Source organism: Notechis scutatus, chromosome 1, assembly GCF_049901735.1.
Source record: "Notechis scutatus isolate UNSWTSFEM ecotype Mainland chromosome 1, rNotScu1.2, whole genome shotgun sequence".
In the NCBI taxonomy this organism is placed as follows: domain Eukaryota; kingdom Metazoa; phylum Chordata; class Lepidosauria; order Squamata; family Elapidae; genus Notechis; species Notechis scutatus.
In genome coordinates this window covers 2,848,706-2,861,144 of record NC_142009.1, presented here as the reverse complement: position 1 = coordinate 2,861,144, position 12,439 = coordinate 2,848,706, and the positions used below count along the sequence as shown (strand labels likewise).

At 50.3% G+C, this 12,439-nt stretch overlaps 1 protein-coding gene across 2 annotated transcripts in view; it reads right to left on the bottom strand.

Moving 5' to 3' along the window:
- Window positions 1-7,513: 7,513 nt before the first annotated feature.
- Window positions 7,514-12,439, bottom strand: part of SLC6A4 (solute carrier family 6 member 4) — a 61,023-nt gene continuing 56,097 nt past the window's right edge. For both annotated transcript variants that reach the window (XM_087955800.1, XM_087955802.1), the window contains 2 exons: window positions 8,742-8,909; window positions 7,514-7,765 (listed from right to left, as the gene is read on the bottom strand). In XM_087955800.1, coding sequence (XP_087811926.1) covers window positions 7,691-7,765; window positions 8,742-8,909 — 243 coding nt within the window. In that variant the 3' untranslated portion in view covers window positions 7,514-7,690. The remainder of the gene's footprint in view (window positions 7,766-8,741; window positions 8,910-12,439) is intronic.

The following is a 12,439-nucleotide window of genomic DNA, read 5'->3' as shown; positions in this document are numbered from 1 at the left end:
CCTTACATCCTTCCTTTCCTTCCTTCCTTCCTTCCTTCCTTCCTTCCTTCCTTCCTTCCTTCCTTCCTTCCTTCCTTCCTTCCTTCTCCTTCCTTCCTTCCTTCTCTTCCCTTCCTTCCTTCCTCCCTCCCTCCCTCCCTCCCTCCCTCCCTCCCTTCCTTCCTTCCTTCTAGCACTGATCATGTTACCTAGTTGCGTCATGAAACATCTGCAAGAAAACCACCCAGCTCAGAGAGCACCAAGGACCCAACTATCTTCCCCTCCCTTCCTTACATCCTTCCTTTCCTTCCTTCCTTCCTTCCTTCCTTCCTTCCTTCCTTCCTTCCTTCCTTCCTTCCTATTGTAAGATAAAATACAGATAGAAACAAGGAGAATCAGGGAAGGAAAAGAAGGGAAAAGGGGCAAAAGTAAGAGGCGGGGGAAATAGCAGTGACTTCCAACTTTTTCCAGTGCAGTAGAATACAAAATACACTAGCCCTGATGATGTTACCTGGTTTGGAAATCAGGAAGCGCACCAAAGACCCTACACCAGTCCTCCTCCTCCTCCTCCTCTTCCTTCTCCTCCTCCTCTTCCTCCTCCTCCTCTTCCTCCTCCTCCACTCAGAAAAGCACATTCTTCCTTCTAACAGTGATGATGTTACCTAGTTGGGTCATGAAATGTTTGCAAGAAAACAACCAGGATCAGAGAGCACCAAGGACCCAACTATCTTCCTATTCTCCTTCCTTCCTTCCTTCCTTCCTTCCTTCCTTCCTTCCTTCCTTCCTTCCTTCCTTCCTTCCTTCCTTCCTCCCTCCCTCCCTCCCTCCCTCCCTCCCTCCCTCCCTCCCTTCCTTCCTTCCTTCCTTCCTTCCTTCCTTCCTTCCCTGATGATGTTACTTAGTTGGGTTATGAAATGTCTGCAAGAAAACCACCCAGCTCAGAGAGCACCAAGGACCCAATTATCTTCCTATTCTCCTTCCTTCCTTCCTTCCTTCCTTCTTCCTCCCTCCCTCCCTCCCTCCCTCCCTCCCTCCCTCCCTTCCTTCCTTCCTTCCTTCTCCTTCCTTCCTTCCTTCTCTTCCTTCCTTCCTTCCTCCCTCCCTCCCTCCCTCCCCTTCCTTCCTTCCTTCTAGCACTGATCATGTTACCTAGTTGCGTCATGAAACATCTGCAAGGAAACCACCACAGTCAAGAGAGCACCAAGGACCCAACTATCTTCCTATTCTCTCTCTCTCCTTCCTCCCTCCCTTCCTTCCTTCCTTCCTTCCTTCTAGCACTGATCATGTTACCTAGTTGCATCATGAAACATCTGCAAGAAAACCACCCAGCTCAGAGAGCACCAAGGACCCAACTATCTTCCTATTCTCTCTCTCTCCTTCCTTCCTTCCTTCCTTCCTTCCTTCCTTCCTTCTCTTCCTTCCCTTCCCTTCCTTCCCTCCCTCCCTCCCTCCCTCCCTTCCTTCCTTCCTTCCTTCCTTCTCTTCCTTCCTCCCTCCCTTCCTTCCTTCCTTCCTTCCTTCCTTCCTTCCTTCCTTCCTTCCTTCCTTCCTTCCTTCCTTCCTTCCTTCCTTCCTTCCTTCCTCCCTCCCTCCCTCCCTCCCTCCCTCCTCCCTCCCTCCCTTCCTTCCTTCCTTCCTTCCTTCCTTCCTTCCTTCCTGATGATGTTACTTAGTTGGGTTATGAAATGTCTGCAAGAAAACCACCCAGCCTCAGAGAGCACCAAGGACCCAATTATCTTCCTATTCTCCTTCCTTCCTTCCTTCCTTCCTCCCTCCCTCCTCCCTCCCTCCCTCCCTCCCTCCCTCCCTTCCTTCCTTCCTTCCTTCTCCTTCCTTCCTTCCTTCCTTCTTTCCTTCCTTCCTTCCTCCCCCTCCCTCCCTCCCTCCCTTCCTTCCTTCCTTCTAGCACTGATCATGTTACCTAGTTGCGTCATGAAACATCTGCAAGGAAACCACCACAGTCAAGAGAGCACCAAGGACCCAACTATCTTCCTATTCTCTCTCTCCTTCCTCCCTCCTTCCTTCCTTCCTTCCTTCCTTCTAGCACTGATCATGTTACCTAGTTGCATCATGAAACATCTGCAAGAAAACCACCCAGCTCAGAGAGCACCAAGGACCCAACTATCTTCCTATTCTCTCTCTCTTCCTTCCTTCCTTCCTTCCTTCCTTCCTTCCTTCCTTCTCTTCCCTTCCCTTCCTTCCTTCCCTCCCTCCTCCCTCCCTCCCTTCCTTCCTTCCTTCCTTCCTTCTCCTTCCTTCCTCCTCCTTCCTTCCTTCCTTCCTTCCTTCCTTCCTTCCTTCCTTCCTTCCTTCCTTCCTTCCTTCCTTCCTTCCTTCCTTCCAGCACTGATCATGTTACCTAGTTGCGTCATGAAACATCTGCAAGGAAACCACCACAGTCAAGAGAGCACCCAGTTCAACCTTGAACTGCAAATACTCTCTTCTGTGAACATACATACCTCGAGCCAAATCAAAAAATGTGGGCCATAAACTAGGGAATTTCCTGCTGTGTGTCAGCTTTTCTGGATCAGATCTCGTGCCAAGAGTATAAATCTGCTGTAAATCTCCATCTTATCAAGAGAAACCTGGCAACTGGCCATGGTTTCATAATGCGCTTCCAGCCAAACTCCCTTCCTGGCTCACTTACTCACAACATTTTCTGTAAGGGTTGCATCAACACTGCTACTTTGTGCGGGCGGGGGGAACACATTTTCCCAAAAAAAAATTCCAAGTTGTGTGTTAAAAGAAACTGTTTGGAGCTCTCATTTCCATTAAAATCAAGAATCCGCAAATTTGGCCCCCATTTTAAGACGCGCGGACTTCAACTCCTAGAATTCCCCAGCCAGCCATGGCTGGGGAATTCTGGGAGTTGAAGTCCGGCCCGTCTTAAAGGGCCCACGGTTGGAAAACTCTGCATTTACAAACCCCTTTGTCGTCAATCCGCAGCTTGTTCTCTTTTGACTCGGCGTCTGACGTTGGAAAATACCCTCAAGCGTAGGATCTTGCATTTATCTTCCCCGAACGAAGTTTAAATTTCTTAAGAGATCTTTTTGTTGGTGTGAAAAGTCTCTTTGTGTTTACATCCCGTATCCTGGAAAGCCATTTGGAGGGAGGGCCCTTGTATTTTTCTGGTCACTATGGAGACAGCATGGACCATATTTTATTTTTTTATTTTTGCAAACTCCCCAAATAGATCCGTCTCTGCGTGGGCGAATCTTACTAATTTTAGAATTTTAGGGGATTTCTTTCCTTGCAAAAATTCCCCTTCGTGGACTTTTAAAGTTTTACACCCCACAAGGATTTTCCTGATTTTTCTACTTGTTTCTTCACCCCAAAAAAATAAAAAATGTTTTCCCCCCCCACTTTTACAACTGTTCCAGCATCTCTTCGGTCACGGGATCTCAAAATGCTTGGAAACTGGCATGTACTTATGACAGCTGCGATGCTCCTGGATCATGTGATTACCCTTTTTGAAACCCGGGGAAGCCAGATTCACTTAGCAACCACGTGACTAACTTAACAAACTGCAGCCATTCGCTTAAGAACAGGGGCAAGACAGGTCGTAAAACGGGGCACAACTCACTTAACAACTGTCTTGCCTAGGAAGACAAATTTCTGGCTCAATGTTGGTCGTAAGTTGAGGACTACGTGCAGTTTCTCTTAGCTTTTATCATTTTTGTTTAAACATTGAATAAAGCTATTGTCGTATTTCCCCGAAAATAAGATCCTGTCTTATAATTTTTTTGCCACCAAAAAAGGCACCAGGTCTTATTTTCGGGGGACGTCATCCACTGACTAACCTCACTTGCGTGCGTCGCCCGCGGCCTCCTTTTCGCGGTCAGAGGCCTTCAGGAACTTCTTCTATGGCCGGCAAGGCTTTTCTGAAGGCCTCTGCAGCCGATAAGAGAACTCAGGATCGATCCAGAGCTTTGTTATCAGCTCCACAGGCCTTCAGGAAAGCCTTGCCAGCCTTGCTGGCTGCAGAAGAAATGGGCCGGCCAGGCAGGTGTTGGGGTGTGTGAGGCCTGGCCACACCTGTCCAAAGGTAAGTAGTAGGGCAGCTCCACCCCTCCCATTCCCACCCTAGCTTAATTTTTACCCGTCCACTCTGGAGTGGGCGGGAACTTAATTAGGGCTTATTTTGGGTGCATGTGTAAAAATCCAGCTAGGACAGTGATGGCTAACCTTTTCAGCTTGGTGTGTCGAAAATCGGGAAAAAGTGTAGCCTTCCTCGGGTCGCGTGTCACTTCAAGAAATATCAATAACTTGGTTTATGACGGACTGGGCTGGGGTGATCACACAGGGCTGTGAAACTCGTCTCCCTGGTCTCAGGGCTGCAGGTGCAGGATGTGGGGATCGGAAGGCCACCTTACAGGGCTGTGAACCTCATGGATCTCCTTTCCTCCTGTAGCGTTCCTGAGGTAATGAAACTGACAAACCTCAGTTTATGGTGGTTAAAACTGGTTCTCTGCTGCAAAGATCTCGCGGCAGCGGTGACACCACGCCTCCACGCCACAAGCAGGGAGCAGGGATTGGAGCAGAGCACAGGCAGCCTCTAAATGTGCAGGTTTTCCCCACACCAACGGGCGTGTCAGTCAAAGTGCCTCGGCCTGTCACGAGTGACACGCGTGTCATAGGTTAGCCATCACTGAGCTAGGACTTACTTTCAGGGTAGGTCCTATTTTTTTGGGGGGGGGGAAATGGTATATTAAAAAAGAAGTGTTTCCAGTATCTAAAATTGATTAAAACGTGTCAAGCAACCAGCTGTCTTCATTTCAGCCAACACGTCCTTTCCCCCCCCAGAATCTTTCCATTTTAGTCAATCATTTGTCACCAGAAAGGCGGAGAGTACAACTTCCATTTTATTGTCACACTCACTTTATTACAACATTACTTGGACGTTGCGAGACACCAAACAAAACACACACTCCACTTGGCACATTCCAGAAAAGCAGCAATGTAAGATAACAAGATAGGCGGCCTATTGCACCATCGAGCGCCTTTTGTTCTGTAAAAGAAAACTCCAGTTTTTTTTCTCCATGTATTTGTTCCTCTGTACAAAAAAAATGACAACGCACAAGTTCCAGGTTTGCACGGAATGGGGGTGGGCTTTGGCTTTAAGAAGGGCTTCAACCAGGTTTGTTCGACTTTGGCTGCTTTTAAGACCTGTGGACTTCAAACTCCCAGAATTCTGGGAGTTTGAAGTCTACAAGTCTTAAAAGTGACCAAGATTGGAGAAACCTAGTTTAAAAGCCTTTTCTGCAGTGATCCGCTAACCCAGGGGGTTCTGCAGCCTTAAACACGCCAAAGAGCCACTTGGACCCATTTCCCACAGAAAACAGGCCAAGCGAGGAGTGACTGGGAGGGGGAGAGGCCAGCCAGTGGTGAGATCAGCCGATGGAGCCGCATGTGGCTCTAGAGCCATGGGGTTGCCGACTCCTGCACTAACCCGGAAGAAGCCAATTCTTCCGGATTAACAAATCCATTTGACGTCTGTTTTCTTGGAGACGTTAGAGCAAGGGGGTCTTCAAACTTGGCAAGTTTAAGACTTGTGGACTTCAACTCCCAGGATTCCTGAGCTGGAGAAGGAGGAATTCTGGGAGTGGAAGTCCACAAGTCTTAAAGCTTGTCAAGTTTGAAAACCCCGGCATTAAAGGATCCCACGAGGGAGCGCGTTCAAAAGAGGCAACGGCATCGTACATTCGGCTCACACTTTTCCTGTGTGTTCATTGATTTACAGGTAACAGAGAGGTTTCCTCACCTTGTTTTAGACAATATATTGTACGCACACACACTAAACATGTCGTCCCACCGGTTTATAGTTTAACCCTCATTAAAAATAAAAAGTCGTCTGTTAGATCAAGAAGAAACTTTCCTGCCAGGTTCCTGCAAATGGTGGCAGTTCCTACGAGACGTAGACCCACCGTGAAAGAGCCTAATAGACACCTATGCACACTTGCACACTCAGGGTGCGGGGAGAGGAAGGGCACGCTTGTCCTTCCCTCTGCTGCGGCTTCCCTCCGCAGGGGAAGAGGCCTCCAGCAAGAAGAGGCGGACTTGGGGCCCGGGTCATCCAAGTAGTATCTCAATAGTAGAGACTGTTAGTAGCTCAGGGTTGAACTGTGGGTCCTTGGTGCTCTCCGAGCTCGGTGGTTTTCTGGCAGACGTTTCACAACCCAACAAGGGAACATCTTCAGGGCTAGAAGGGGAGGAGATGTGTGGAGAGGAGGAGGAGGAGGAGGAGGAGGAGGAGGAGGAGGAGGAGGAGGAGGAGGAGGAGGAGGAATAGATGGGTCGTTGCTGCTCTCTGAGCTTGGTGGGTTTTTTGGAGACGTTTCATGACCAAACTAGGTAACATCATCAGTGGTAGAAGGGAGAGGGGTTTGTGGAGAGGAGGAGGGAGAGGAGAGGGAGGAGGAGGAGAAGGAGGAAACCTGTGGTGTCCTTGGTGCTCCCTGAGCTTGTTTCCTTGCAGACATTTCATTACCCAACTAAGTACCATCATCAGTGTTCTCTTTGCAAGGCTTACAGAGACCAATACCCCGTTCCTATCTATGCACTGATGATGTTACCTAGCATGGCGATGAAACGTCTGCCAGAAAAACCACCAAGCTCAGAGTGCACCAAGGACCCCAAAGTACAGCCTGCATTTTGCGGACAGAGGGAACTATATCCAGCTGGGCAGAGAACATCTGGCCATGTCCGTTTGAGCACTTCCAACTCCCGACCTTCTTCCGATGGGGGGAAGGGGGGGGAGATGTGAGCCTGCAAATAAATTACAACCGACTCTTCAACATAAAAGTCCAGATTAAGGAGGATTCCATCATAAAATAGAATAACAAGAGTTGGAAGGGACCTTGGAGGTCTTCTAGTCCAACCCCCCCCCCTTGCTTAGGATCTCCTGAACCAGCCAAGCTAGACAGAACCGCTTTCAGATGTGGGATCCACACACACGCACACACACCTCAATTAAGGAAAACCACACGAAACCACACACGCACACACGCACACAGGGTTTTGTGGCTTGTCTCTGTGGAGACTTGGTTTTCCAGCTGCAGGGAATTTAATTCCCCACCCACCCACCTTCCTCTTCCAGAAGTTTCGGGCAGGTGGCCTTCTTAAACTCAGCCTGCCCAAACATTAGGGGTTTGAGCTGTCCTTTGGCTAGGATTAAGCCAGGATCACGATGAACAAACCTGGATGAACCATTCCTGCTTTTGGGGGGGGGGAGGGGGTTCCCCTCCCCCATCCCACCTTGGAAAAACGACACAACAGAGGGGTTTTTTTTTAATCACCAAGGGGTCACAACGGACGAAGTTGGCACAAAGGTGGCTCTACGTAGACACTCTTAACTCGCACAGAGAGCCCAACGAAGGCCGGAGGGAAAACCACGCATGCATTCAGACAGCTCCAGGTCCAGTATATATATATATATATATATATATATATTCACTTGCACTCAAGTGTTCCAAAAGAAAGTCCTTTGGCCATTTGGAAGAGCCCGGGGGCCAAGCGGGGAGTCCTCTTCGGGGGTGGTTTTCTCTGGAATCGCGCATCGGTCTTCCTTGCTGCTCCATGCCAAGAACATTTCCCGGTGGACATTCCCGTCTTTGGAAGAGAGCTTTGGAAAGCAAACAGTGGGGGGACAGGATTCGGCCCCTTTCCTTGCCTCTCCTTCTCCCCACACCATGCCCCAAATGAGGGGGGTGACCTAAACGGCATTCATGTGGATCCCATCGAAAGGAATCTCCGTGGAAGTTTCGGGCGTGATGCTCTTCAGGAGACGCTGTGGAGGAGACGAAGACAACGGCAGTGAGAGAGAGAGAGAGCGACATTGGGCCCAGAGGGGGACAGGAGGCACCCCCAGTTCCTCCCCATGGGGGCATGGGAGGGGCCTTCTTAAAGCAGGCTGGCTGGGGGATTCTGGGAGGGAAGTCCTCCCCTCTTAAAGCAGGCTGGCTGGGGGATTCTGGGAGTGGAAGTCCTCCTCTCTTAAAGCAGGCTGACTGGGGATTCTGGGAGGGAAGTCCCCATCTTAAAGCAGGCTGGCTGGGGATTCTGGGAGTGGAAGTCCCCCCATCTTAAAGCAGGCTGGCTGGGGGATTCTGGGAGTGGAAGTCCATCCATCTTAAAGCAGGCTGGCTGGGGGATTCTGGGAGTCGAAGTCCCCCATCTTAAAGCAGGCTGGCTGGGGATTCTGGGAGTGGAAGTCCTCCCTCTTAAAGCAGGATGGCTGGGGATTCTGGGAGGGAAGTCCCCATCTTAAAGCAGGCTGGCTGGGGGATTCTGGGAGTGGAAGTCCCCCCATCTTAAAGCAGGCTGGCTGGGGATTCTGGGAGTGGAAGCCCTCCTCTTAAAGCAGGCTGGCTGGGGATTCTGGGAGTGGAAGCCCTCCCTCTTAAAGAAGGCTGGATGGGGGATTCTGGGAGTGGAAGCCCTCCCCTCTTAAAGCATGCTGGCTGGGGATTCTGGGAGTGGAAGCCCTCCCTCTTAAAGCAGGCTGGCTGGGGGATTCTGGGAGTGGAAGCCCTCCTCTTAAAGAAGGCTGGATGGGGATTCTGGGAGTGAAGCCCTCCTCTTAAAGAAGGCTGGCTGGGGGATTCTGGGAGTGGAAGCCCTCCCCTCTTCAATTTGCCAAGATTGAGAAGTCCCCGAGTGGAGCATTCCACCTCAGGTAGCTTCGTCTGTTGATGGACAAGCTCACCCTTTGTCTTCCTCCTGCAATTCCCTCACCTGCCCCCTCCTCCACAGGCCCAACCTACCTCTTTAAGTGTCCCCGGAGTCCTTGCCAACCGATAAACCATGTAGGCAGGGATGCAGATGAAGGAGGAAGTCCCAATGCAATAGCCCAGCACCATGGTCCAGTATGGGTAATTGTAGTCAAAGAGGCGGATTTCCGGAGGGCTTGCGACGAAGCTGCAGAGAATGAACTGAAGAAGACCCCGCCCCATCAATGTCTTAGCTGGTGGGGCAGAACCCAAAGACTGAAGCCCCAGACCCACCATCAGTGGTCAGTCTGGGCCTCTCGGTCCTAGTCAATGGGGCAGAACCCAAAGGGAAACTCCATACCCACCATTGGTGGTCAGTCTGGGTCTCTCAGACCTGGTCAGTGGGGTAGAACCCAAAGACTGAAGCTCCAGACCCACCATCAGTGGTCAGTCTGGGTCTCTCAGACCTGGTCAATGGGGCAGAACCCAAAGACTGAAGCTCCAAACCCACCATCAGTGGTCAGTCTGGGTCTCTCAGACCTGGTCAATGGGGCAGAACCCAAAGACTGAAGCCCCAGACCCACCATCAGTGGTCAGTCTGGGTCTCTCAGACCTGGTCAGTGGGGCAGAAAACAAAGGGAAACTCCATACCCACCATCAGTGGTCAGTCTGGGTCTCTCAGACCTGGTCAATGGGGCAGAACCCAAAGACTGAAGCCCCAGACCCACCATCAGTGGTCAGTCTGGGTCTCTCAGACCTGGTCAATGGGGCAGAACCCAAAGACTGAAGCCCCAGACCCACCATCAGTGGTCAGTCTGGGTCCTCAGACCTGGTCAATGGGGCAGAACCCAAAGACTGAAGCTCCAGACCCACCATCAGTGGTCAGTCTGGGCCTCTCAGACCTGGTCAATGGGGCAGAACCCAAAGACTGAAGCTCCAGACCCACCATCAGTGGTCAGTCTGGGTCTCTCAGACCTGGTCAGTGGGGCAGAACCCAAAGACTGAAGCCCCAGACCCACCATCAGTGGTCAGTCTGGGCCTCTCAGACCTGGTCAATGGGGCAGAACCCAAAGGGAAACTCCATACCCACCATCAGTGGTCAGTCTGGGTCTCTCAGACCTGGTCAGTGGGCAGAACCTAAAGACTGAAGCCCCAGACCCACCATCAGTGGTCAGCCTGGGTCTCTCAGACCTGGTCAGTGGGGCAGAACCCAAAGGGAAGCTCCAAATCTACCATCAGTGGTCAGTCTGGGTCTCTCAGACCTGGTCAATAAGGCAGAATCCAAAGACTGAAGCCCCAGACCCACCATCAGTGGTCAGTCTGGGTCTCTCAGACCTGGTCAATGGGGCAGAACCCAAGACTGAAGCCCCAGACCCACCATCAGTGGTCAGTCTGGGTCTCCTCAGACCTGGTCAGTGGGGCAGAACCCAAAGACTGAAGCCCCAGACCCACCATCAGTGGTCAGCCTGGGTCTCTCAGACCTGGTCAGTGGGGCAGAACCCAAAGGGAAGCTCCAAATCTACCATCAGTGGTCAGTCTGGGTCTCTCAGACCTGGTCAATAAGGCAGAACCCAAAGACTGAAGCTCCAGACCCACCATCAGTGGTCTGTCTGGATGGTGGGATCTCCACCAGGAGGCATCAGGGCATCTGGTCCAGAAGAAGACCATAGATGGAATTTTTTTCCCTCCAATCTTTCAGCCTGTTTAGACCGGCCTGAGTGATGCCCCCTTTCCGTAGTTCCATCCCAACTTTTATTCCCATGGTTGGCTTACCAAAATCCTGAAGGACCTGTCTATAATCTTTACCAACCCGTCCTCAACTCCAAACTCCATCTTAGCTGCGGAACACCAGAGAGATCCTGCAAACGGTCCCTGGCACACCCTTCCTCTCCTGGCAATCCCCACCTTCCTTTTTTTCTAATTTAAATTCTGTTTAAGGCTGTGGATTTTAGCCCTTGTGGGTGCTTGCCTCTAAAATAAAACAAAACAAAACAGCGTGCAAAGAACTCGGTATTTACAAGACCCAAAGTATCCTCGTTAAATTGGAGGAGTAAATAACTTTCCATCTTCCCAGCTTCGCTATTTGCTCGTGGCCTCATCAGTAAAAGGGAAAAGCAAACAGTTGAACAACAGGGAAGAAAGTGTGTGTGTGGAGTTTGCTGGTTTATTCTTGACCTAACCTCAACTCCCCAGAAATTAAAAATTAGTTTGCAACCTCCATGGCAACTCACACACACACAGACAGACATAGGAAAACCTCTCTCATGTTCCTATTTACCCTGTTCTCAACAACCGAGCCATCACAGTTTGCGGGACTATTTTTCTTTCTTTCTTTTCTTTTCTTTTTCTTTCTTTCTTTTTTCTTTTTTGCATGCTCATAAAAAAGCTCGCCCAGGGAAAGTGAACAAGAAAATGTGTTCTTGTCGTGTGTGCATGTTACTAACTGGAGGGCTGACGTCATACCACGAGGTCCTGGTTAGCCCTTTTTATTCTTAGCAATAAAGTTAGGCATTGCTAAACAAACATCCATCACACCAGCAAAGGTTGTTTTCTCCTGGTCGGGCAGCAGACCCAGGAAATGTTGGCCGCCTGTCATCCTTATCTGGGTGTCCTGTGCAGTTGTTGATGGCACTTTTAAATTAAAAGTCTAATTTTGGAATAGGGAGTTAAGCCTTTGTTCAGAAGGGGTGGCAGCGGCTCTTGTTAAACCAACCCAAAAGGAGGTAAAAATGGAAGTAGAATATGTAACGGCTGGAAAAAGAGAGAGGGAAAGAAAGCAGGAGAGAGAGAGAAAGTGTGTGTGTGTGTGTGTGTGTGTATTAGAGGGGGGAGATGATAACAGATAACAGTTAATCAGAGTGGGAAGGGACCTTGGAGGTCATCTAGTCCAACCACCCCCTGCCCAAGCAGGAGACCCTACACCGCTTCTGACAGATGGGAGTCCAAACTCTTCTTGAAAGTCTCCAGGGATGAAGCTCCCACAACTTCTGGATAACAGAATAATAACAGAATAACAGAGTTGGAAGGGACCTTGGAGGTCATCCAGTCCAACCCAGGCAAGAGACCCTACACCATGGCTGACCAATGGCAGTCCAGTCTCTTCTTGGAAGCCTCCAGGGATGAAGCTCCCACAACTTCCGAAGGCAACTTTTGTTCCATTTTGTGGATTGTTCTCACTGTCAGAAAGTTTCTCCTTATTTCCAGGTTGAATCTCTCCTGGTTCAGTTTCCATCCATTATTCCTTGTCTGGCCTTTGGGGGCTTTGGAAAATAGCTTGACCTCTTCCTCCCCTCTGGGGCAGCCCCTCAAATATTGGAAGATGCTCTCCTGTCTCCCCTGGTCCTTCTCTTCCCTAGACCAGCCAGGCCCAGTTCCTGCAACCGTTCATTGCATGTTTTAGCCTCCAGTCCCCTCATCCTCCTGGTTGCTCTTCTCTGCACTTTTCCTAGAGTCTCAACATCTTTTTTATAGTGTGGTAACCCAAACTGGAAGCAGGACTCTAGGTGTGGCCTTACTCAGGCTTTATAGAGGGGTATTAGTCCCTCCCTTGATCTTGATTGTATCCCTTTGTTAAATGCAGAGGAGAGTCTGCAGGAGAGGCTGAAAACAGGATGGTGACTGCAGCAAGTGGGATGGAGGCTCCAACCGGTTGGGGGCATTTCAGATAAAAACAGCCGGAGCTTCCATCACACCGTTTGTAGACCACCGTCTTGATTTATGTGGAAGAGGAGATTTGGAGCTGAGTCAAACTC